Here is a 27,409-nt window from a genome sequence, read left to right on the forward strand (position 1 = left end):
ATATATTAAAAAATTGTGTATGTATATATGTGTGTGTGTGTATATATATATATATATATATGTGTGTGTGTGTGTGTGTGTGTGTGTGTGTGTGTGTGTGTGTGTGTGTGTGTATATATGGGAGCGCTACAGACTCCTGAAAGTTCAAAATCCTAAAAACTCAAAATCCTGAAAACACACAGGATACCAACACTTACTATATTCAAGTACAAGTACATACAGAAACATATTACCCATCAACTGCATGCAAGTGGGCAACCCCCCCTGCACCCCCCCATACCCCCTGCTTCTTAAATATGTCAACTCAGAGATTGCACTTCACTACACAAAGTGCAATCTTGGAGTTGATATATTTAAGTAGCAGGAGGTGTGGGGGGTGCAGGGGGGCTTGCCCCCTTGCTTATACTTGTAGAACAGTAATATAGTTTGTGTTTTATTTCTTTCTGTATGTACTTTTGCTGGAATATAGTAAGTGTTGGTATCCTGTGTGTTTTCCGGATTTTGATCTTTCAGGATTCTGTAGCGCTCCCATATATATATATATATATATATATATATATATATATATTCACTTTATAAGCTTGAAATTCTGAAATTTCAAATTTCAGAATCTCGAGCCCATAAAGTGGAAAATCCAAAAACAAGAAACCAAAAAAAACGCAAAAGCCTAAATCCCGAAACCACAAAAGTCCGAAATTCAAACTCCCAGCACTTCCAAATACGAATACAACACACACGCACACAACAAGCACACACAACACCTACCCTTATGATATGCAGAGGGGCATCCCACGTCCCCCCTACTTAAATATTCTAACTCCAAGGTCGCACTACATACACACACGAAACACCACCACACAAACAACATTCCTCTCGCACACACACACATCACAGTAACAACACACACTACAGCCCCCTACCCAACACCCTTAAACATAAACACTTACCTGAATCCATGAACACAGCGCAACACCAGAACAGCTAATTCAAAATCTCCGGCATTCGAGATTTTGAATTTCGTTCTTCTGGGGTTGGGATCTTCCGATCCTTCCACTTCATGAGCTCGAGATTCTGAAATTCGATATTTCAGTATTTCGAGCTTATAAAGTGCTCCTATATATATATATATATATATATATATATATATATATATATATATAATATGTTGTCTGTCATTTTTAATTTCTCCAAGTCTTTTGGGTTTCTAATACCATGACGGGAATGGACCCCATTCCTAAGTCAAAGTATGATTAAAGTGCATGAAATTAGTTTTGTTTCACTCTTTGATGCCAGTAAACAGTGCTCTTCGCAGCACCCGCGATGTGCCCAGTAATGACTCCTGCAATTCGTACGGTGTTACATGAATTGGTAACATATCTAAATACGATTGTAAATTCTTTTTTATAAGACCCTTTGCTCCTACTACTATTGAAACTATCTGAGTATCTTTCTTCCGCATGGCTCTTGTTTCTGCCTGCAGATCCAGGTATTTTATGACTGTCTCTCTCTGTACGCAAGACACTGTGGTCACTGGGTGTGGTGATTTCAATGAGCAATGATGCATGTTCTTCGTGTTTCACTGTTGCAGTCATTACATTTGGGTTATCTGCTTGCAGGTAGCCCTCAGTCGGCCTGATTAGCAAAGTCTTGGGTCCTGCGTCGGTTGCTGTCCTTTCTTCCATGACGTCAGGTCGTCAGGGGTATAAAACATGCAGCCAACGCCATTACATCAGTCTTTCTTGCCGTGCGGTGCCCGAAGCAGAAGCAGTTCTCAAGTGCCGATCGGCCGACTCCTGAAATTTTTCGTTTTAGAGTTTCAGAACCGAAGTCTTCAACTAAAGCCAAGTACCCCATTGGGGAAACTTTTTCTTGCTCCTTACCGATGTCAGTAAAAGTTAATAATTGCATTACTTGTGGAAAGCAAATACCTCATAAAGACTTTCATTCGTACTGTATTCCTCGCCTAGGCCCTGACCACGAAGTACCTTGCTGTCGGTTTTGTGCTTTATTTAATCAGCACACTATCCGTCATCTGTATAGTTTCGCCTCTAAATATTTCGGTTCTCTGTTTAATTATCCAGAAATGTTCGTTAGCCATCCAACTACCAGGAATCCCAGAAAATGCAAAGATAAAGACAGAGACAGGCCACCGAGATCCAAAACTGCCGACAACGCTTCTCCTAAGCCAGTCGCCAGTTCGCCGGTACTTAGTGAGGCACTTTCGCAGCCCCTGATACCCGCTACTTTTGATTTGGAGGTCTGTACTGAGACCCATTCGGAGTCCGGTATGCCGTGAGGCTTCAACTATGGAACCCACGGATGTCTTTACCTTGGATGGATGGGTCCAGAGCCGCTGTGCAGGCACCGGCTTCTGAGGGTGTATTCAGGCCTACTGACTTGCATATTAAACAGATGCTTCCTTTTTCTCTTAGGCCTAAATCTTGAACCATGCCTAAAAAACCGATACCCAGGCCACATGCTCAGGCCTTTATGCCTAAAAAAACAAATGATAAGAATGGCTGAAGATCTAATAACTCTAATCAGGGGTAGCCAAACCCCCCCCCCTTTCGAAGAGGCCTAGGACCGAAGTGGTTTATGAATATTCTAACCAGGATCCTGTTTTTTCTGTTTCTTCTGATGATCTGTATTTACCTCTGGATTTACCCCTATCTACTTATGAGGATTCTGATGCAAAGGACTACATTCCTTCTGCTTCCCCTCCAGAGGATTTTTCTTTTGGGGAAACCTTACATACTCTAAGGGAGCATTTCCACTGGGAAAGCCAGGATTTTTCCGATTCAAAAAAGAGGCTTAGGGATTTTTTATTCCTACCTCAGCATAGGCCTTTAGCTGTTCCTCCTGTACTAGACATTGTTGATGATACTTTTTCGGAATCTAATTTGGCCCCTGATTCCTTGCCTCCTGCTCCCAGAAAACCAGACAGATACTATAGGGTCCCTGAGTCACACAAGTTCCTTTTTAAAAATCCTATTGTGGATCCAGAGACGATTTCACAGGGGCTCAAAAGTATTAATGCTTCTACTGCTGGATAGATGGGGTAAGAAGGTTTACACTTCTGCAGCCTTGGCCATTAGGGCTTTAAACTGTCAGTTTCATATGTTAAAGTATCAGCAACATGTTATTGGATTGTGTAAACAGAAAATGATGTTGATTCCTGACTATGTGGAAAATAATTACAGGATTTAATGTATTCTGCTGAACAAGTTAGAAAACATACTTTGCAGTGTGGTTTTGATTCATTAAAGGCCTCTTGCAGGGCCGCTGTTTCTGGGTCTGTGCTCAGAAGGCATGCTTGGCTTAAGGAGCAATCTTTGCCTGATCATGTTAAAGCTAAATTGTTGGATGCTCCCTTAAATCAGGGCTGCCTGTTTGGCAACAAGGCCGAAATAGTTCTTAAAAACATGGAAGATAAAGCTAAATCTATGCAAACTATTAAAGATTTCTTACAAGTTCAACCTCCTAGATTTAGTAGGCACTGGCCCTCTAAGAATTGGTCCTTTCCAGCCTCTTCCAGGTCTTCTCAAACCAAACCCAGACACAGCAAAAACCCCAGGTTTCAGTCCCAGAGGACACACAGGACTAAGCAGTGGGGGGCCTCCACTTCCAAATCTGGGAGTAACAAGACTCCCCCTTATGGTAAACTGTCTCAATGACTTCCTTTTAAAATTTCCAAGCACTTATCAACTGACTACCCCTTTGGGAGGAAAGATTGCTCTTCATGCAAAGAACTGGGAACTCATTACCCAGGACAAATGGGTTTTAAATATAGTGTCCCGGGGATACAGGTTTCACTCCACACGTTGCCAACACCAAGCGGGTGGCCGGACCTACCCCCAAATCAGTGGGCAGAGGCCCAAAAACAAGTACACTCTCTCTTAAGCATGGGAGCTATTCAGCTGGTTCCAGAAGAGGAAAAGGGACAAGGTTTCTACTCATGACTTTTCCTGGTACCCAGAAAAGACAATTTATGGCGTCCTATCCTGGACCTGTCTACTCTAAACACCTTTTTGGAGATTCAAAATTCAAGATGCTGACTCTTCACCAATTACATCCTATGCTAGGCAAAGATGCCTGGTTGGCAACACTAGATTTAAAAGAAGCATACCTGCACACCCCAATCAGGGAATCTTGCAGAAGATACCTACACTTCAAAGCAGGCTACACACACTATCAGTTCTATGCACTACCCTTTGGCTTATCTACTGCCTCGAGGGTATTCACAAATTGCCTAGCTCCAGTTATTGCATTTTGCAGGCAAAGAAATTTTCAAATATACCCATACCTGGACGATTGTCTAATTCAGGCAGAAAGCCAGGACATACTTTTGAATCATCTGGCCTTTCTACAAAGGGTCCTAACTTGTCTGGGGTACACCATAAATGAAAAGAAATCACACCTGGTACCCTGTCAGCAAATTATATTCCTGGGAGCAAGCTTGAATACAACTTCCCAGATGGCCTATCTCACGCCAGAGAAACAAATTCATTTGACAACCTATTTCAAACAAGTGGCCACAAAAACCCTGCTATCTGCAAGACAAATACTGCAAGCCTTGGGGTTCATGGCCTCCTGCATTCTTCTAATTCCATATGCAAGACTGCAAATGAGGAAACTACAATGGTATCTAAAAAGCCTATGGTGTCAACATTCTCAGAATCTAGAAGCAATGATTCCTATCATACCTTGCCTATGCCTAGAGTTCCTTTGGTGGGCAGAGGCCTGCCACCAAAACAAGGGACTACATAAGGACCACATTCTTCCAGGACAGCATCACTGTTATGTGGTACATAAACAAGCAGGGGGGTACACATTCTTACCCCCTCTGCAGACTAGCCATGGCATTGTGGAATACAGCCTTGAGCTACCAAGTGCACCTACAAGCTGAATTCTTGCTTGGAAAGTTAAATACACTGGCAGACGGACTAAGCAGAAATTTCGTGGACCCACACGAGTGGAAACTGAAACCAAGGATTTTCAAAATGTTGACAAGCAAGTGGTGGAGCCCAGATATAGACCTGTTTGCCTCTCCCCAGAACTACCAATTGGACAAATTTTGCACAAGGACTCGCCACAAACAAGCCTGGAAAGTGGATGCTCTGTCCTTCAGCTGGAAAAAACTATCATTCTATGCCCCCCCCCCCCCCCCTCTGCCTCTGCTCTCCAAAGTACTACTAAAAATCAAACAGGACAAACCAAGGATAATTTTGATTGCTCCAGACTGGCCATGCCAACACTGGTACCCCCTCCTGCTCAGTGTGTCACAGTTATCCCTATGGCACTGCCTCAGACTCCTTCCCTGTTGTCTTAGCAGGAGAACCGGATTCTGCACCCTCAGCTTCTAACACTTAACCTTGCAGCCTGGCTTTTTACATAATTGCTCCTTTACCATCCCTCAGTAAACCTGTGATAGATATCATTTTAGAGGCAAGGAGGCCTAGCACTAGAAAATCCTATGCTGAAAAATGGAAAAGATTCTGTGCCTGGAATCAATCTCAAGGGATGAGCACAGCAGCAGCACCCAATTTACCTCAGATTTTACAATACTTAACTGAGATGCTTCACAAGGGCCTGTATTTTTCCTCCTTTAAAATCCACGCCTCAGCCATTTCAGCTCATTATAACACGGAACCCCCCCCCCCTTCTCACATCCACTGCTCAAGCAGTTCCTCAGAGGGGCCAGAAATCTGAAACCACCCAGGAGAGCTCCAACTCCAGCCTGGGACCTTAACTTTGTTTTGGAGAAACTCACTCTACCTCCTTTTGAGCCAGCTGCTGCTGCAGACTTAAAATTTCTTTCTTGGAAAACAGCTTTCCTTTTAGCAATCACTTCAGCTAGAAGGGTTTCTGAATTACAGGCCCTTATGGCAGTAGAGCCTTTCATCATCTTTCATGCGGACAGGGTGTCCCTCAGAACCAATCCTTTCTTCATGCCCAAGGTGGTATCCAGTGTGGCTCTTAATCAGTCCATTCATTTGCCAACCTTCTTTCCAAGTCCGCAGAACAAAGGAGAACGGATACTGCATTCATTAGATGTGCACAGACAACTCCGATTCTACTTGGACAGGACTATATCTCAAAGAAAATCTGAACAACTGCTGGTAGCATTTGCTGCAGGGACAGAGGATAAGGCTATTTCAAAGCAACCATTTCTAAATGGATAGGCCATTGCATTCATTTCTGCTATAAGCACCATGGAAAACCTATCCGCTGGGGATGAGACCCCACTCCATCAGGGCTGCATCTACCTCTACAGCCTTTCTCAGAGGTGTCCCTACTAGGGACATCCTAGAAGCTACTACCTGGAGTTCTGTAATACTTTCACCAAGCATTACCATTTGCCAATCTTCTCTAAATCCAGAGATGGCTTTGCCACTGCAGTCTTGCAGGGCCTTATAGCTGGTTCTAATGCTATATAAATTCCTCCTCCCAACCACAGCTTTGGGCATCTACCCAAATGTAATGACTGCAACAGTGAAGCATGAAGAACATAGTACAGTTGTGTACACTTAACATAAATGTAGATGATCTAGTGTATTCACTGTTGCATTCTTGGTTACCCTCCCAGCCACCCCTCAATTCTTTTGGCTATACCTCTACTTTCCTTTACTATGCTTAAAAGCCTTTTTGGTGTATTTGCTTTTTTGTTGGAGGTATATCGTTGTACTTTTATATTTAATTGCTCCCTATTAGGGGTCACCTAACATCTGGGGCAAGAAAAACTCATCTAATGGCGTCGGCTGCATGTTTTATACCTCTGACGTCATGGAAGAAGGGACAGCAACCGATGTAGGACTCAAGACTTTGTTAATCAGGCCGACTGAGGGCTACCTGCAAGCAGATAACCCAAATGTAATGACTGCAACAGTGAATACACTCAAACATCTACATTTATGGTAAGTGTACACAACTGTACTTTTTGTCTTCTTTTCTTGGCCCACTATCCGGTTTTCTAGCATCTGTCTTTTGAACTGTTGGTATTGGGTGATCCAGTGTAATATAAACTTCATCATTTTCTATGATTCTTTGTGGCTCGTGTTTCCAGTGTTTTTCAGCCATTTCGATACCGTAATGTAATCTCCAGTGTAACAGTCTCACCACATTATTATGCCTTTCACTATACAGTTCCTCTGCCATTAGTGCGTTGCAGCCAGCAGCAAGGTGTGACTGTTTCCAATTCAGTTTTACAAAACTTACATATGTCTGTTTCTGTCCTATGTTCAATGGACTTGGTAAACCTGCCTGTACGTAGCCCACTATCTTGGGCTGCCAGTATTAACCTGTGTGTGTGTGTATTTCTTTCCAAGTGTTCTGTGTAGTTGTAATGTTATGTAAAGGGCTTTCAAAGTTAAGGGTCAGGAGTGAAACCCTCCTGCCCAACTTACTGATGAGTGCAAACCCTAACGATACACCTTACTTAGAAAAACCCTTTGTGTGGCACTGCCACTATTCAGACAAATGTTTGAATGGGTGGTGGAGTTTTTTATAATGGTCTTTTCGGAAAGAAATGGTTTAATTTTGTGATCCCCCACTCCAATTTCCTCAGTTTTTCCAGTATATTAATTTTCCAAATGCTAGCATCTGTCACCTGAGGTTTTGTGTGTGTGTGTGCGCATGCATTTTAATAACTCTACATATACGTATGTGTGTATCTATATATATCTGTCTGGATCCTAGTGTATAAGGTCGACTCCACAAAATATCGAACAGAGAAAACATGTACGGAAAACACTGACATTCCACTTGTACAAAATCTGACAATGACGAACCACGAACTATCGAATTAGACAGAGACGGATGAATGCAGTGCTACTCAGGTGCTACACTCTAAAACAGAAATCACCATAAAGTGAAAATAGACCAGTTAATCATACAGCAAAAGTCAGACCAAAGCATACAAACACAGTGAATAATCACCCTTCACCTGAACGTAATATATTGATTCCCCAATCACATCTGCAGTAGAGTAGCTATAGCCTACAGTATCATACTTCCCTTTATTATCAAATATAGTTTGAAACTCCTTTTGTCTTCTTAGCAAGCAACGATTCTTAGGAGATGGAGGGCAGGCTGTACACCGGCAGCGTCTGATTTCATCTACCTGGTTCTGCTCTGTAATAATTGCAGAAACTACAGTAAATACATCACAAATATGCTTCCCGGTCGTACACTTAAACCGCCTGTGCCAAGCTTCCACACATTTCTGTGTCCTAGGTAAGCCTAACTTGTTTAAATTGCAGATATTCCAAAACGTCAAATGAAACAGAGATGGAAATCTTACAGAAGTTGTAGACTGGGTGCTGAAAGTCCGTGGTTTACCATACAAGTACCACTCAGCAAGTATTTCAATAAGTCCCTACCTTCAACAGGAAAACACTCCTTCATTCTAACAAACATTGGGATAACATCCATCTTTTCAAGAAACACTAATACTGCTAACTGTTTGACAGCCAATTGGAACTGCATGTTTGAGTTGTACAATGCACTCAAACCCAGAGATTGTACCTTTTGCCAGATATTTCTTCCAAAATGGAAGAAACAACCTTTACAAATTACGTTGCTAACATTCAACTTAATGCTTTTTATGGCCGCTGTCTTAGTCACACAGCAGATAGGATACTTCACACTCCAATTGTTCAGCAACACACATTTCAAACAGACACTGCCACATGTAATTATAGCAGCAAAGTGACTTTTTACTCATTAAACAGTACAGTAATGGTAACTCTGAGTAAACTCCATAGTTTAACAGTGCATGTATAGTGTACAACTGTCGACATTGGGTTCCCCATGAAAATTATGTTCCATCTATTAGCCAGATGTCACTTTTGCACAAGTCCATTAAGTTTTGCCTAGTTGTTAGCACCACAACTGTTGAGTGATTGTTAGCATCGCACAATTTTCTGTCTGTTAGCATGCCTTCTTTCAAAGGGAAATCCTCGCTTTGTATTTCTAACAAACCCAAATAAGACCTTAATGTGCTACCCTTTGCTGCACTCCTAACTCGGTGTACTCGCTCTAAAAGTGCTTTTCTACTAGGGAAGGTGGGAACAAAATCAAGCGATGAAGACACCACTGCATCGTCTACTACTATTAGACAAGGTGAATCCCTAGATAGGGCAGCTCTTTGCCTCAAACTGCAGCACACTGCATATTTTTCCACTTCCACGGGCTCCCCAGAATGATTGAGCAGCAGACTTAACTAACTTCTCATCTATGCTGACTACCTCTGTAATTGCTCTCCCTTTACACAATGCAGCTTTCTTGTACCTACAGCTCCAGAATTTTTTACCCATTTTTTCTAAATTATACATGTACCCTTCAAGTATGAGCACATCCTTACCCTTTTGAGATTTAGTAGTTTTGTACACTTCCCCCAGCACACCAGGAGCTTTTCTGCATATATCCGCGATAGTAAGTAGCTGTAGCTAAGTACGACGTGTATGTTTACTGAGTAGAATTTGGAGGTGCAGACAAAGTGCACTTGTGCCGTGACATAGGTTCATAGGTAGGTACTGGGTTATTGGCCCAAGGGCCTATATAAGCCCAGCCAAAATGTACCCTGGCTTTCGCCACCCAGGAAAATTATTTTCCTGTGCCACTGTTGAGCAGAGCCACAGAAGTGATTCCCCAGGGTTAATTTCCTATTTCCCATCCAATCATCAAGATTTTTCTTGGAGTGCTAATGAGGAACCTTGAATATAGATAGGTAATTTGTTCCAGAGTATGGGAAGTCTTTGGGACAGGAATCTATCCCTCCAGCAAGTTCTATTTATCGTGGTGACAAGGTTTAGGTCCCTAGAGTGTGTAGCTCAGAGGGATTGGGATTTCTTTAAGTGGAGCATTTTCAACAGCTCTGGGTTTGACATATCTTTGTATGTTAGACAGAGATCCACTCTGAGTAGGTGATATGTGACGGAGTAAAGCTGGAGATTTTTCAGGCGGTCTGCATAGGGCATCTGTTTGAGGCCCGGTAATCCTCTTTGTGAGGTATTTCTGTGGCCTTTCCAGTTGTTGTAGATGTCTTGTGAGGTACATACCAAAAGGGGTGTTGTACTCTATAATGGCTCTAATGAGTGATGAGTAGAGGGGAACAATGACCTCTTTTTTCCTGGATGAGAAACCTTTTGTGATGAGGTGTGCCACGTAGTAGGATTTTCTGACTACTGTGGCAATGTGATTATCAAAGGAGAGACTACTGTCCACCTGTGTCCCAAGGTCTCTTATCACACTTTCACTGTTAAGTTTACTACCGCCTATGTGGTAGTTCATGGGTACAGAGTTTTTACCAAAGGAGACGACAGTGCACTTTTTGCCATTGAGCTTGAGGCCATAGCTTTGACAGCAAGCAACTGTCTCAGTGAGGCACTTTTGTAGGATGTCCACATTGTTAGGAGTTTTGATTATGACTCCTAGTTTGCAGTTATCTGTGAACTTCATTAGCCGAAGACCTTCTGTGTTAGCCTGTACTTCAGAGAAGTAGATACCAAACAGGAGAGGACCCAGGACTAAACCTTGTGGCACTCCACTTGTCACTGGTCTGAAGTCAGATTTGGAGTCTGCTACTTTCACAGTGTGGATTCTGTCTGGCAACCCATTTTGTGACATAGGGATATATACCTAGTTTAGTGAGTTTATCTATAATGGGGATGGTGTCGAAAGCCTTAGCGAGATATAGATAGGCTGTGTGAACTACCTTACCCTCATCTACAGCTTTGTTGACTGCTTCAAAGAAGTCTATCAGGTTTAGGAGAAATGATCTGCCTTTTACAAACCTGAACTGGGTGGGGCCCAGAACTTGGAGATTACCAATGTCTTAATTTATAAGTTCCATGATGATACGTTCCATGGCCTTGCAGACCAGGCTCGTCAGGCTAATGGGGCGGTAGTTCCCTGGGTCCGTGGTGGATCCCCCTTTGTGGAGTGGGATAACTGTCACCGTGTGCCATTCAGTGGGCACATAGCCTAGGGTAAGGTTATGATTGAACACGGTACTTAGGTGGGGTGCCGGTTCGTTCTGTAGTCTGTGTAGAATGCAGCCTGGGATGTTGTCAGGTCCCATGGATGCTGTGTTTTTGGCTTTAAAGAGTGTGGTTTTTACCTGTGCAACCATGATTACAGGAACTTTGCATTCTTCCGGTATAGAGATGGGCCCTATAGGGGTTGAGAGGGGGGTAAAGTTAGCACTGAATGTATCTGCCGGGATGTTGGCAATATCAGTTGGTTTTGTATATTTAGTGCCATTGTGCTGTAACTCAGAGCAGATCTGAGTGTTGCCATTGAGATTCTTGACATAGCAATAGAGTGCTTTGTGGTTGTCTTTAGAATCAGTGGCGATTTTGTTTTCATAACTAGCTTTGGAGGATTTTATGAGGGATCTCAGCTTCTTACTGAGGCTGACCAGGGAGTTCCTCCAATCATGGGATTTTACTCTTTTGCAACAGTTTCTTTCTTCTGTTGTAGAGTTTGTTTATGGCAGGGGACCACTAGATTGGCTTCATTATTTTGGAGGATAGCATCTTGGTTCTTTTAGGGATAGCACGATCCATGCACTTGTGTAAGTGCTTAAAAAGTGCAGTTCTGTAGGATTCAGCAGTCGTACCTCTATTATCTGTCTCCATGGGTGTTGAGAAGTATGCCACTTCTGTCTTAAGAAGCGTAACGTTGGCTTTGGAGAAATGTTTTGTGGTAGTTTCCCTGATGGGGGGTGGGGGCAGAATGTGTTTATCTAGGGTGATCAGCTTGTGGTCAGATCTGACCAATGAGGAATTGACCTTTGGTGTGGAACACCGGTCACCCATGTTGGTAATGACCAGGTCTAGGATATTGCTGTCCCTGGTGGGGGTGTGGATAAGTTGATTAAAGGCGTTTGAATTTATGAATTCCAGAAAACATTGAGCAAAAGAGTTGGTACATGAGTAGTTTCCCAGTTAATGGTGGGGTAGTTGAAATCGCCCATTGTTAGGGTGTTGGGTTGTATTATGATATTTTCCAGTGCATCAAGAAATGAGGAGTGGGAATCCAGGGGTATGGTGGGGGATCTCTAGCAAGCTATAATTTGGATTGCAGTCTTGCCACGAGTTAGTTGCACTTGGATAGTCTCGGATGCATTATGCTGAGCAACTAGCCTGGAGGTGTGGATATCCTTAATGAATATGGACATGCCTCCCCCTTTAGTGTTTCTATCCAGGTTAGGTGGCCGAAAGGTGTGGTATGAATTATAGCCTGGTAATGCAGGGGTGCTCTCTGGAGCCTTGAACCAGGTCTCTGACACTGCACAGATGTTGATGTTCTCCATTTTAAGGAGTGCCTCGAGTGTGTGCATTTTGTGGTTTAGACTTCTAGCATTAAGTAGCATTACCGTCAGATTTTACTTGCTTGTACCTGTTACGGTGGTGAATTTGTCATTTGAACCTTGCCTAAAAAAAGCACTATAGGGGTGGCAAGAGCCTTAGCCAGTATCCAGAATCCCAAGGGCAACAGGTGCAGGCCTTCTCTGGCAAAGCATCGTGATCTGTCGACCATGTCGTCCCAGGCAGACAGATACTGGATCCCCTTAGAATGACAGCAGAAGCTTAGCCAATTGTTGAAGTCAATCATTTTGTCCTTGTATCATTCTGGGCGATGGCAGGATGCTACTCCGGGATAGGGTCATACCTGTCTGGGCTGCAAGATCGGAGAGCCCTCCCATGTCTCTCTTCATTTAGTCCAGGGAGGTATGTCTCAGGTCATTCACACCAACATGGACAATGACAGAGTCATATTTGTACTTGTTGTGGAGTGACCTGAGTGCATGGTTTATTTGACGGATTCTGGCACCCGACAGGCAGCTGACAGTAACCTTCTCCTTGTTTAGCCTGGTGAGTGGGACATCAGTGTGCCTGACTGTAGAGTCACCTATTACTAGTGTGTTGGGTACATTGTTTTGCCTTATGGGGTGTGGTTGATTGGCACACTGAGTCTGTGGGCTGTATGTCATTTGAGTTGTGTTGGGGGGGGGTGGAGGTAGATTGCGTTTCTACTTTGGAGGTCTCTGTTGCTTGAGCAAATTATTATTGAGAGCCTCCGCAAACGTTTTTGTTTTTCTATGTGTGGATTTTGGTGGTGTAGGTTTTGAGGGACTATGTGATGAGTGTGGTGAGATGCAATTGTTTACCTTCTCTTCTTGACTGTCTAATCCAGTCTTGGCTAAAGAGAGCTTTGCTTCCAGTTTGGCTATATAAGTGCATCTCTCACAGGTTGTAGTGTTGGGTGGTAGGAGGAGAGGGGTGTCTGTGTACATGAGGCAATTGCTGCATTGCCCCAAGATGCCCATATTCATCAGGTAGACAGGAGGAAACACCGATAGCTGACCCTTCGACATGCCTGGATAGGTGCTTATTTATTAAGTACTAAAAACTGTTTTCCTCTAGATAAGTGAAGAAAGTTGAGTGCTGTAGAAATTAGTAGCTTATTTAGTGCTTACTAGTTCTGAATAAGTGCTGAGCTCATAGAAACAGATTTAGAGTGCTAAAACTAAAAAAATGACTAGTTCTAAGGGAAAATTTGAAGAGCAGATTTTATGGCGCTGGGAATAGTTTAACCCTAACTAAGCGGCGATGCATAAAGTGTATGATATTTTCCAGTTTCTATTTTCTGTGGTTTCGAGGTACTCTGGTTTTGAGTGAGTGAGTTCGAGGTTTACCTGTTCGATATTTTGTGCAGTTGATCTTGTACACTAAATCCATCTCTCTCTCTTTCTCTGTGTGTGTGTGTGTGTGTGTGTGTGTGTGTGTGTGTATATATATATATATATATATATATATATACACACACACACACACTAAAAAGGGGCCATGCACTCCAACCTACAACAGTTATTTGGCTAGTGTTAACTTGCGTAAGTGTTCACCAGTGAGCTTTACTCTTGTTCGTTGTAAGCGGAGTCCATTACTGTGCTTAGCAGATGCCAATGAATGATCCATTCCCATAGCAAACAGCCTGTGGACCTTCCTCACATGGTTATGTTCTAGTCCATACACAAATTCACAAAATGCTGTCAAAATAAGTCAACATACCAAGGAAGCCATCTGTTTACTACCTGGAAATAGACACCAATTTATAAGTGGTGGTTCAGCTAAAAAAGTCAGAAAAACTGTAGACCATAGCAGTTACACACACGAGATGTTCAGCACTAATGAATTCTTCCTAAAACATTTCAAAGGTAAATAGAATTGTCTTCAAATAAGTTTTCTGCTGGAATCTACATAGTTCACACAATAATCAACTGCAATGTATCAAAGAAAGAAAACACTGATGACAACAGTAAACAGATGTAGATCTGCACATAATTTCTTGTTCATTCTGAAGCAGATGCAGTAATCAAAATTCAAACCTTGAAAATTTTTATAATAGGCTGTAATATATTAGTAATATATTATTTGTAAAATACTTGGTAATCAGGATGGTAAATGCTTGATCTGAAGTTATTGTTTTCATATGCTGTTCAGCCTATGAGACACAAATCCAACTCAGGTGCATTCTCCAGCATCGGATCTGAGCTCCAAGCTCCTCCCCTACCCATAACGCCACTGTTTCCCTCCTCCCCTACCCATAATGCCACTGTTTCCCTCCTCCCCTACCCATAATGCCACTGTTTCCCTCCTCCCCTCAGATCTCGTTTGCCACACATATCACTAGCATAGTAGTTCGTTGCTCCAGACTCTTGGTGAGTGTTTTTTGCTGTTTTTGTCCTACCCTTTTGACTTTTTCTATCCTCTTTCCACTCTTTCACTTTCCTCTACCTGTGCCTTCAGGCATCAGTCCTTAGTTTAAAAAAAAAAAAAAAAAAAAAAAAAAAAATTTCCCATTCCCTATTTATCTCTCCCTCTACTTAGATGTGTGTTTTTCTGGTTCCTCTGCTTCCCCTACCATGGCTGAGACACCTAAGCCAGGGTTTAGGAAGTGAATAGAGTGTGGCCCTAAGCTTTCCCCCACTGATGCCAGCACTTTGTGCGTAATCTGTTTAGAGGTCCCACACCTGGATTCCTCCTGTTTGATCTGCGTGGGGTTCAACCCTTGCGCGTTGATCGACAGGAGGAATAAGCTGATCCTTAAGGCCCTCCTCCTCATCCCACTGCAGAGGCTCAAGCTTCATCCTCAGCTTCTGCTGCTTCCTCCATCCAGGCCTCTGGGACAGCCTCCCACCAAGACACAGCACTGCCCTCCTTACCTCTATTCCTGGACTACCTAGCAGACCTACTTCACAGAGGTCTATCCTTCTCCTCCATTAAGAGCCATGCCTCTGCCATTTCAGCTCATTACAACACTGAGCCAACTCTCCTCTCTCACTCTCTTATCAGACAGTTCCTAAAAGGGACAAACAACTTAAGGCCACCAAGGAGAGCACATACCCCTGCTTGGGACCTTAACTTTGTACTGGAAAAGCTCACGCTACCCCACCTTTGTGCCTGCAGCATCAGCACAGTTAAAATTCCTCACTTGGAAAACAGCCTTGCTTCTGGCCATCACTTCAGCAAGAAGAGTGTCTAAGCTACAAACCTTATGGCTGTGGAACTCATTATTTTGCATGCTGACAGGGTTTCCCTTAGGACTTAACCCTTCCTTTATGCCTAAAGTGGTGTCCAGTGTGGCTCTCAACCAAGTTTTTCATTTGCCAACCTTTTTCCCTAATCTTCAAAATAAAGGGGAAATGATCCTGCACTCCTTGGATGTGCACAGACAGCTCAGAGTCTACCTTGATAGGACTAAGCCTTTCAGGAAATCTGACCCGTTACTAGTCAGTTTTGCACCGGGGCAGAAGGAAAGGCCATTTCAAAACAAGCAGTCTCCAAATGGATAGCACACTGCACCCATTTCTGCTACAAGCACTATGGGAAACCAACCCCTCAGGAGGTCAAAACACATTCCACTAGGGCAACTTCTACCTTTACAGCATTCCTCAGGGGAGTCCCTACCAGGGACATCCTGGAAGCTGCTACCTGGAATTCTTTACACACCTTCAACAAGCTTTACCACCTGCCTCTCTTCTCCAAATCCAGTGCAGGTTTTGCAACAGCATTCCTGCAGGGCATAGCCAGGCCCAATTCTTCTTGACTGCCTCCACTCTTTCTTCAGCTTTGGGAATCAACCCAAGTGTGATGACTGCAACAGTGAAACATGAACATAGTACACTTTTGTGTACACTTACCATAAATGTAGATGTTAGAGTGTATTCACTGTTGCAGTCCTGGTTTCCCTCCCTCCAACCCCCTTGTCTCTCTCTCTCTCCCTCCTCTCTGTCTATTACTTACCCCCTTCAGGGGTATTATTATTGGTGTGTACTTTTTACTTGTGGTGATTTCCTTACCATAACTTAGCTCCCTTTTGAAGGGCTCCTGACATTTGGGGCAAGAAAGACTGATGTAATAGCGTAGGCTGCCTGTTTTTATACCCCTGACAACCTGACGTCAGTCCTGGAGTAACAGCAACCGACGCAGAAATACCAAGTCTCTGGTATTTGGGCCGACTGAGGGCTACCTACAGGTAGATAACCCAAGTGTGATGACTGCAACAGTGAATACTCTTGAATGTCTACATTTATGGTAAGTGCACACAACTGTACTATCTGACCCCCAGTTTTGGAGTCCTTGGGTCCGAGGACCCTCGGAATCCAGGGGTTGGCACCGATGGCACCTCAGTGCTGACCATTGGCTTGAGTGGGTAGGCTCCGACAAGCTCGGTGCCAGATCCGAAGGGGTTGTGTCAGCTCAAGAGTTTTTTAGAGCCGGGCCGTCCACTCGGAGTCTCAGCACCTGGAGGTTTAGATCTGGCTGCCCCATTGACTCAGAGGACTTATGACCATTCTTCCCACTCCAGGGGTTCATTCTCCCTCTGCCTTTGATGTGGTGGAGAGGGTTCTCTCGGTTCCATTGAGACCCTTAACACTTTCGTCCTCAGAGTCTGTCCTAGCTCCCTCTGCGTCTAGTCCGAATTCCGCCATCCTGCCCCCTCAGGGATAGCCTGTCACCTCTCCGCCCCAGGTAATTCCCCTACAGGAACAGCCAGAAGCTTTCAGGTCTTCCTCAGAGACCCCCCACCACCTGAAGAGGTGCCTCGAAAGCAGATGTGTAAAAGGAGACACTTAAATTCCCCACCAGAGTCTGTCACGGAGTACATCAACTTGGAGGAAGGAGAGGATCCCCCCAGTTACCCCCAAATGTCTCTTTTGGAGACATCATGGAGATCCTTTGCCAGCATGGGAGGTGGTCTGCCCAGAAACCCAACCCTGACAAGTCTGTGTTTCTGGAGGCATTTGGTGAAGGATCCTCTACATCTTGGGTGTCCCCTCCCAGGGGGATCCCCTGGTGGATCTCATTACATCTCAGGCATGGAAGGAGCCTGACTCTGTGGAGCCTATCCCCAAACACCCTGATATGATCCTCAGCGCCCCATCACATAAACCGCACTGGTTTAAGGTATCCCATTTTAATGCCATGGTAGTGGTGGTGGCCACCAAGAAAGAGCTTGCACAGGAGAGCTCCACGGTCCATCCACTGGACCGAGAGTCAAGGACCATGGACCATTTTGGGAAGCAGGTCTATGCGTCAGCAACGTTCTCTGTATGTGTGCTGAACTACATGGCACACATGATCAGGCTTCAACAAGACCTAGTTAAAGAGGTTGCCAAGTCTACCCCAGGGTCCATGTCGACAGAGAAAAAGGTTTTCTCTTCCTGGATGGCCATTCTCACTTTCATTTCCAACACCTGTATGTGGCTCCTATCTCACACTACCAAGGGTGCTGCTAGATGAGCTGGAGCAGGCATTGCCATCAGGCGTCACTCCTGGTTCCGACTTTGTCCATTTTTGGAGCCCTTTAAGGTGTCTTTTACAAATGCCCCGTATGATGGTTTCACTCTCTTTGGAAAGACTGTACCTGATGTACTGGTCCAGAGGGAGAATGAGGGAAAGACTCTGTCTGCTGTCGGAATCTGTTTCTCAACCCCTCAACGAACCTTCTCCAGGAATCAGCAAGGGGTGAAGAACATGGTTCTGGAAGTCTCAGGGTTATTCCAAGGACGCTCAGGACTCTCCTTCCTCCAGAGGCAGAGGGGGATTTGACAGACACTGACCTCTCAACAGAGGGGGGTCCGAGGAATAAAGAGTCTCAAGATTCTTTCTTAGAACCCGCTTAGCAGCCCTGAAGGGTTTCCTGGCTGCTCATCTCCTGAGGCAGTCAAGGGTGGACTTTCGCTACACCCAACGGTATGGGAGTCTATCACAGACTATTGTTGGGTATTGCAAATCATATCCAGAGGATATTCAGTTCCCTTCACACCATGCCACTTCCTCCCAAACACCTCCCGGTCATTCCACCCACACAAAGGGAGGATGCAGCAGTGGAAATTTCCAAGCTGCTCGAAACGCAAGTCATCCAGCCTGTCCCCCCAGACTAGTCCATATTGGCATCTATTCCAGGTTCTTTTTAGTGCCAAAGAAGATGGGGGACTTAAGATCGATCCTGGATCTGTCAACCCTAAACCTGGTAGCTGCCAAAACTAAATTCCAGATGGTCACACTCCAATCTGTCCTGCCCTTCCTGCAGGAGAACGACTGGATGTGCTCAGTGGATCTCCAGGACACGTGCTATCACATCAGAATGGACAGACACTCTGAGGTTCCTTCGCTTTCAGCTGGGGGCCAATAATTACCAGTACAGACTGCTACCCTTTGGTCTCACCACAGCCCCAGGGTGTTCATCAAAGTGACAAATGGTAGCAGCTCACCTGCAGCTGCAGGGCTTCCAGATCTTTCGCTACCTGGATGAGTGGCTCCATTCTGCTCCCTCCAGGCATCAACTCTGCCAAGCCAGGGATTATCTTCTTCAGACAGCTCACCAGTTGGGCATCACCATAAATCTCAACAAGTCCCGTTTCAGGTTCTGGGTTTTATTGGAGCTCCTTTGGACACCATTAAGACCAAAGTTTTTCTAACTCCAGACAGACTGCAATCCATCAAACTTCATGTCTTGTGCATCCTTCAAGCTCAATCTTCCTCAGCGGAAGGTGTCTTACGTGGGTTGGGTTCATTGGTCATTACTAGATTTGCTATTGTCCCAGCCTGTCTTCTGTGGTGGACTGAATCCCCAGACCTTCATCAGGGTCACCCATTTATTCTTCCTGGCCATCGACCATGGTGACCATGGGCGCCTCCCTACTTGGGTCAGAGGGCATTGTTTGGGAAGGAGACCCAATTGCATATCAATGTCCTGGAGATGAGAGCAGTGCTCTTGGCATTGCAAGCTCTTCATGCCTATCTTCCCCCTAGGGAAGATTGCCATCAGACAAACAGCATGTCTGTAGTCTCTTACATCAACAAGCAGGGAAGAACCAGATCTTATCCCCTTTATCGCAAAGCCTTGAGAGAGTGGGCAATTTCCACAAGCCGTTTTCTGGTGGCAGTGTACATTCCGGGGAGGTCCAGCTTTCTAGCAGACAGGCTCAGCAGGTCTAACCTGATGCCTTACGAGTGGTCTGTGAATCCTTCAGTAGTGAAATGGATCTTTCTAAAGTGGGGCCAGCCTTGCTGCGATCCCTTCGCCTCTTCCTGCAAAGCGAAGTACAGTGAGTTTTTCACTCTGAAACCCCCACAGGGGGAAGTCCGCACAGATGCTCTGGTTCATGTTTGGCCCTCCGTTCTTCTGTATGCTTATCCACCTCTCCCCCCCCCGACTTCGAAATTCCTCCAGAAAGCTTGACGGCTGGGGAGCTCAGTCATCCTCATTGCCCCATTGTGGCCTCGTCCGGTATGGTTCCCTTCTCTGTGGTCTGACATAGTGTGTCCTCCCTGGACATTGGATCCAGTTCCAGATTTAATTTCACATCCCTTAGGGATTCCACACCCAGATCTGGCCAGTCTGAAGCTTACCGCTTGGCTGCTCCAGTTCCCATGATTGTTAGGACTCCCAGGCTATCTTCTCTGGTTAAGAAGATATTGATAGTGGATCATAAATATTCCCCTAGGAAGGTTTATTCTAGTAAGTGGAAACATTTTTTCAATTTGGGCATCTAAACATGGCTTGGACCCCTTTACTGCCCTGGTTCCTGCTATTTTAGAGTTTCTGGCAGGTATTTTTCAACAGGGTGCTATTTTTTCTATGGTTAAATTTCAGCTGGCAGCTATATCTAACTTCCATGTAGGGCATAATTAGGCTTCCCTGACTTCGTCTAAGCTTTGTAAAGCCTTTTTGAAAGGTAACTTTCTTCTTAGGCACCCAATCAAGGATCCAATGCAGCATTGGGACCTCTCTTTGGTCCTTCAAGCCTTAATTTGTTCTCCCTTTGAACCTGCAGCTTCGGTAGATTTGCAGTTTTTGTCTTGGAAGACAGCCTTCCTGATTGCCATTACTTCAGCCAAAAGAGCCTCAGAGTTTCAAGCCTTATCGGCTAAGCCTCCTGCTATGATCTTCCATAAAGACAGGGTGTCCTTGTGCACTAATCCTTCTTTCCTTCCAAAGGTAACTTCGAAATCAAGTATTAATCAGGTTATCAATTTCCCTGTTTTCTTTCTGAATTTTCAGAATAAGGGAGAGTATAAATTGCACCTGCTTGGATGTTCACAGGCAATTATGTTTTAATTGCATAGAACAAAGTATTTTCGCAAGTCTGATAAACTTTTTATTTCCTACTGTAAGCCCTTTTTAGGGACACCTGTATCAAAGGTCAACATTGCTCATTGGATCCTCTCAGTGCATAGTTCTGGCATATTCAGCCAAAGGATTATCTCTGCCAGGTCAAGCTAAGGTGCATTCTGCTAGGTCTATGGCCACTTCAGCTGCCTTTTGGTCCAGAGTTTCTTTGGGTATTTGCTCTGTGGCTACCTGGGCATCGTTGCATACTTTCAATTCCCATTACAAGTTGGATCTTATATCCAGAAGCAGGGCATCCTTTGGCTACCCAGTGCTCCGGAATATTCTTCCATGAGGGCCTCCCAGTTTTTTTTATAGCTGGGGACTCTTTCCCACAGGTTGAAGAGCAAAAGAAAACAACAGCTTCAGATAAAGAAGTAATGTCCTCACCATAACGTTCTGAGTTGTTACTTTATATTTGTCTATAACTGTCCCTCCCTTCTTCCCCCTGCCTTACATGGGCTGTGTGGTTGACTGGCCAGAAGAGACATAGCTTTTACTTTGGCATAACTTGTTCTTCTCTGTTGTGCTTTCTGGGTATGTTTACCAAGGGCTTAAAGCATTGTGTCAGGTTGGGATGCTATGATTGACAGCAAACTCTATCTGAGGGGAGGAGGGAGACAGGGATATTATGGGTAGGGGAGGAGCTTGGCGCTCCGATCCGATGGTGGAGAAATGCGGCCGTCTCCCACAGGTTGAAGACAAATGAAAAGCAGCAACTCAGATGGAATGTTATGGTGAGTATGTACATTCTTTTTTATGATTTGTTTTATGGCTGTAACCAAACTTAAGTTTTCATATGTATTAAATATTATATTTTTTGCCAGGTCAATCCCAGGGAGAAAAGCATCACAGAATGTTGAAGCCAAACCATAGACATCGGCGGTATCAACGTTCATTAGCTGTATTGTTTGAGCCCCCTCTGGAGCAGGTGCTTACTAGTACTTCAAGCCCTACTGGAAAAAGACTTTCTAGCAACTCACACACAAAACAGGAGCCTGGATTTTTGGAGGGTAATAGTATTGTTTTAAGCAATTCTATACAAAAGCATCATGATTTTGCAGTAATACCGAATGTTGTAGTTTTCTGTCATCCTTGCACAGTTGTGTAGATGTTAATCACTTCACCTTATTTTCATGTGGGTAAATATCAAGGCAAGTGCCAGTTAAGTTCTGCAAGGTTTAAACTGTACAGACTTACAAAATGGATAGGAAAACTGTTGTCCTAGTTGCATCTGTGTTACCTGCAGCAAGCGTTTGTGAGCAAGCTTAGGTTGGTGAAAAGTTGACTGGGAGGGATGGAATGTAGTAGCCATGAACAAGCACTCCAAGCTTGGGTGGGATGGAAGGGAGACCCTACTACAGCTTATAACGACCTCTGTTGGAAATTTCAGGAGCAGGCAAAACCAGCAACAGAACTAAAGAGAGAGGCAGAGTGGTGAGGTGTGAGATGTTTGACTTGCAAATATGGTGTTGTGTAATGCATGACAATTACTGGGGGGGGGGGGGGGGGGTAGTTATATAATGGTTAATGTCTTTAACCTGAAAAATACAATGTACAGAGTTTGATTCTGAGCCCCTCTTGTTGGCTAGGCTTGTAATATTCTGCAGACTAATAGGTAGTATTTGGCAACAAAGACTATGGTGTAGGTAAACCGGTCCTCCAAAAAATAAATCATACAATATCACAGTCAAAGGAGGCAGTGGAACACAGCAGTAACATTCAAGAATTTAATCCCAGAACAAACAGTAAGCGCTTTCTCAGCAGCAGCTGCTTCATCAGACAAATAAAGATCCAAACTGTAGTACTTTTAAACAGCAAAGCTGCCAATTAGCATGCAAAAACAATTGGGAATTAATAAGAGCCCTTAAAGCCACCCCAAAAAATGCAGCTCAAAGCTCATTGTATAAACAATGTAAGGGCTCTTGTTAATTCCTAATTGTTTTTGCATGCTAATTGGCAGCTTTGCTGTTTAAAAGTACTACAGTTTGGATCTTTATTTGTCTGATGAAGCAGCTGCTGCTGCGAAAGCGCTTACTGTTTGTTCTGGGATTAAATTCTTGAATTTTACTGCTGTGTTCCACTGCCTCCTTTGACTGTGATATTGTATAATAGGTAGTATTTACTTATGGACCTATTGCACGTTAAGCCTGTGTGTCTTTCGACAAGTTATCTGGCTGGTGCTGCTGCTTGGAGGTTAACAATATGCTGGTGCAGTCTCTCTGAAGTCACTGCTTTCCAGTCCTTATATGTAGTAGCCGTTATGGCTATACTTTCCAAGTAGTCTGGAAATCTGTTGAAAAGTTGCATATATGGTTGATAGAATCTTAGGAAGTTACTAGGCTAACGGTCCTAGAGCCTTTTAAGCCTAGCCATTCATACCCCATTATCATGTCCATGGTCTAGAATGGCTTTGAAATATGTCTGTGTCTTAGGGCATCTACTTTGCTTAGGGTGCAGTTTCAGGATGGATAAAAGTGCAGGGGTTGTGTGAGACACCAAGGACCGATGCAGGCACATAAATGTCAAGGAGATGCTTGCTCTGCTCAACTCTCTGAGCCATCTTTGGTTCCCAGGATGTCTTCAGGTTGTTTGTTTTTGTTACAAACAATACTACAGTCATGTTGTGAAATATCAGCAAGCAGGGGGAACCAGGTCATAACCCCTTTGCAGAATAGCCAAATTAGCTTAGGATATAGCTTCACAGCACAGTTTCACTCTTCTAGCATTGTATATTCTGTCATAGCAAAATTGTGCGACAGAACCAGGGCAGATCCAGACAAATGAAAACTAGATCAGGAATCTCCAAAATTTGATCCATCTGTGGAGAGTTCCTCAAGTTAGACATATTTGCCACCTCTCTGAACATTCAACTGGCAAAATTATCTGCCAGGACTCCATGCAAGAAGCCCAAGAAGACAGGGGCCTTTACTTATCCATGGACAGGAACATTTCTGTATCCTTTTCCACTCTTTCCATTAATATCCAGGGTACTTCTGAAGATTTTGAGCAATTCCACCTAGATCATTGTGGTGACTGCCTTCTGGCCAGGCAGCTGTGTTTCTCCCTTCATTTGGAAATGGCCAGGTGCAATTAATTACCACAAGCTTCCTCACAGACTGGATCTACTCAAACAAGAACAGGGGTGTATGACCTCAACATCAATCATCTTTAACTGACTGCATGTATGATAGAGTCTTAATGCCTTTTAGGCATCTATTTACTGAGGGCATGCAGCAAGTACTAATGGAAGCAAGAAAGCCTGCTACTAGAAGATCATGTATTAGCACATGGAAAAGGTTTTCTATTTGGTGCCAATAGCATATTCAGCACCCATTCAGGACTAGTTGTTCTCTACTTTTACAGTATTTGTGTGAGCTACTATCTTCTGACCTTTCTTATTCCTCCGTTAAGGTTCATTTATCGACCATTTCAGCATGTCTGCCCATGGGTCCTCCTCTTTCAATGCAGTCTGATATGAAAATGTTCTTGAATGGAGTTTTGCTTAAGAGGCCTAAGAAACCAGTGGCCCCTTCTCGTGGGATCTTAATTTTGTGTTAGAGAAGCTAGCACATGTAATATTTGAACCAGCTAAGGTAGCTGACTTAGTTCTTAACATGGAAAACAGTTTTTACTGATGGGTCTGACCTTTGCAAGAAGGGTATCTGAGTTGAAAGCTGCTGTGAGTCAACTCTTCTCATTTTCTGTAGGGACAAGGTTTCTTTGAGAACTAATCCTTCTTTTTTATTCCTAAAGTGGTATCAGAGTTTACTTTAAGCCAAACTATCCAACTCCTCTTTTTCTTTTCTGAACCAAAAATGATGGAGAAAGGATACTCTTTGGATGTCCACAGACGACTCTGGCACTATCTTGACAGAGATCTTTGAATAAATTCTTAATTTCTTGTGAAGATAAGAAAGGACAACCTGTGTCAAAATGGACTATTTTCAGATGGTTGTCTAAGGCTATTATATTTTGTTATGTTCACCATAACAAATCCATTCCAGGCAGGGTCAACATCCCCTCTACCCAGGGCATTGGCTTCATCTAAGGCTTTTTTTGAAAGGCTTGTATTCTAGAAGCTGCTACTTTGTCCTCTCTACATACTAAAGCAGTATAAGCTTGATTCCTTCCAGGTCCAGATCACGCTTTGCTAGGACCATTCTTCATGGGCTTCTGGACTGTTTGACTTCCACCTGTTAAAAGTAGTTAGCTAAGATAATCTAGCCATATAGTTATGGCTACTGCAGCAGTGACCAGTATGATGAACATAGTACTTTTGTACAAGTTGAACTTACCATAAGAATACATGTTTGAATCATTACTGCTGGAGTAACTGCTCCCTCCCTTCCTGATGTTCATTGTGTTACCCTGCTGCAGTCATCACACTTGGGTTATCCTGTCGTCAGGCGGTCCCGCAGTCGGCCTGAATTCCAAAGTCTTGGTCCGGCGTCGGTTGCTGTCGCTTCTTCCCTGACGTCAGTGCGCCAGGGGTATATAAGAGGCATCCAACGCCATTTTCTTTAGTCTTTCTTGCCGCGCGGTGCCCGAAGCAGAAGCAGTTCGCAAATGCCGGTCGGCCGACACCTGAGATTTTCTAATCGAATTTCAGTCCGAAGTCTTCAAAGCTAAGTACCCCATTGGGGAACCTTTTCTTGCCTCAGTCCGATGTCAGAAAAAGTTAACAGTTGCATTTCTTGTGGGAAGCAAATACCTAATAAGGACTTTCATTCTTATTGTATACCTTGCCTAGGCCCAGACCGCGACATCACTGGTTGTCGGTTTTGTGCTAGGTTCAATAAGCAAACTATAAAGCGACGCTTTGATTTTGCATGACACTACTTCGGTAGGAAATTTAATTACACTATGCCGTCGGAACAACCGACTACCGGCGTGCATAAAAAACACAAAGATAAAGACAGGCAGCCTAGATCCAAGCCAAACTCTGAGGCCTCGGCTGGGCTGGTCGCGGGTTCTCCGGTTTTCAGTGAGGCACCTACGCAGCCCCTGACAACTGCAGAATTGGAACCCCAGACCGCTTCGGATTCTCAAGCAGAGAGTTCTAGGCTGACGCAGCCATTTTCTTTAGGCCCTACTGACAACATTGCAGAAGGAGAAGCCGGTGCTGCGGAAACACCTTTGGTTACAGAAGGTGTCTTCAGACCGACTACTCTCACCATAAAATCTTATGCTAAGCTTAAGACTCCTCTAAAACCAAAAAAGACTGCACATCAGTCTCCAGTTCAAGGCCCCATGCCTAAGAAACAGATGCTTAAAAGGCTGAAGATTTGATTTCTTTAATCAGGGGTTCCCAACCCCCCCCCCCCCAAAAAAAAGGCCTAGACAAGAGGAGGATTATGCCTCCTCAGATCAAGTGTCTATTTCCTCAGGCTCATCTGAGGAACAGGATTACTCCTTTCACCCTTATGAAGATTCTGATGTTGAATATTCCATTCCCTCAGCTTCTCCCCCTGAAGACTATTCCTTTGGGGAAACCTTACATACCATGAGGGAATATTTCCACTGGGAAGGTCAGGACTACTCCGACTCAAAGAAAAGGCTCAGAGAGTTTCTTTTACTCCCCCAGCACAGACCACTTGCTATCCCTCCAGTTTTAGACATTGTGGATGATGATTATCTAGTCTAAATCAGGATTCCCTGCCTCCTGCTCCAGCCAAACCAGATAGATATTATAGAGTGCCTGACTCACACAAATTCCTTTACAAAAGCCCTGTTGTTGACCCAGAGACAATCTCCCAGGGTCCCAAAGCGGCTAAGGCTTCTATGGCTAATAATCCTGTACCCTCTGAAAGGGACTCCAGAGCACTAGATAGGTGGGGGAAGAAGGTTTACACCGCAGCTACTCTAGCTATGAGAGCACTAAATTGTCAATTTCACATGCTGAAATACCAGCAATTCCTAATGTCTCAAATGAAACAAAAGATGAGCACGCACCCTCAACAGTCTGGATTCAAAGAAATGCAGGATCTGTTGCATGCAGCTGAACAGGTGGGCAAACTTACTTTACAATGTGGATTTGATTCCTTGGAAGCTTCCTGTAGAGCAGCTGTTACTGGGTCTGTTGTACGTAGGCATGCTTGGTTAAAGGAACAAACTCTGCCTGATCATGTTAAAGCAAAGTTACTAGATGGACCCTTACAGCAGGATGTCTTATTTGGGGTTAAAGCAGAAGAGGTTTTAAAGGAATGGAGGATAAGGCAAAAATCTATGCAGACAGTCAAAGATTTCTTACAGGTACAACCCCCACGCTTCAGCAGAAATTGGCCAGCAAAAAATTGGTCCTTTCCAGCTTTAGGCAGACCACAGAGGGGTAAATACAGACGCCCAAGGGGCAGAGGACAAGCACAAATCCCTTAGAAACCTCGCCATTGGGGCACTGCAACACAGAAGGGAGGAGAAGACAGGTCCCAAACTACTAGAAGACAAACACAATGACTTAAACCTCAAACTGCCAAGCAAAAATCTCTTGGCAGCTCCCTTGGGAGGAAAATTAGCATTTTTTTATAGACAACTGGCGCATCTTCACAAAGGACAAATGGGTCCTAGACATTATTTCACAAGGATACAGATTCTATTTCCACACCTTGCCAAAAATAAAAGGAATGCCAAACTTGCCACAAAATCAGTGGGCAGAGGCACAAAAACAAATTACAGCTCTAATGGACATGAGAGCCATTCATCTGGTACCTACACAGGAGCAAGG

At 44.1% G+C, this 27,409-nt stretch overlaps 1 protein-coding gene across 1 annotated transcript in view; it reads left to right on the forward strand.

Moving 5' to 3' along the window:
* PHF20L1 (PHD finger protein 20 like 1) overlaps positions 1-27,409 on the forward strand; it is a 2,880,694-nt gene that overhangs the window by 1,781,679 nt on the left and 1,071,606 nt on the right. The window contains exon 10 of the mRNA XM_044066227.1: positions 21,513-21,698. Within this exon, the coding sequence (XP_043922162.1) occupies positions 21,513-21,698 (186 nt within the window). The remainder of the gene's footprint in view (positions 1-21,512; positions 21,699-27,409) is intronic.

The sequence above is a fragment of the Protopterus annectens genome, chromosome 3.part1, assembly GCF_019279795.1.
Source record: "Protopterus annectens isolate FY-2018-M chromosome 3.part1, PAN1.0, whole genome shotgun sequence".
NCBI lineage: Eukaryota > Metazoa > Chordata > Ceratodontiformes > Protopteridae > Protopterus > Protopterus annectens.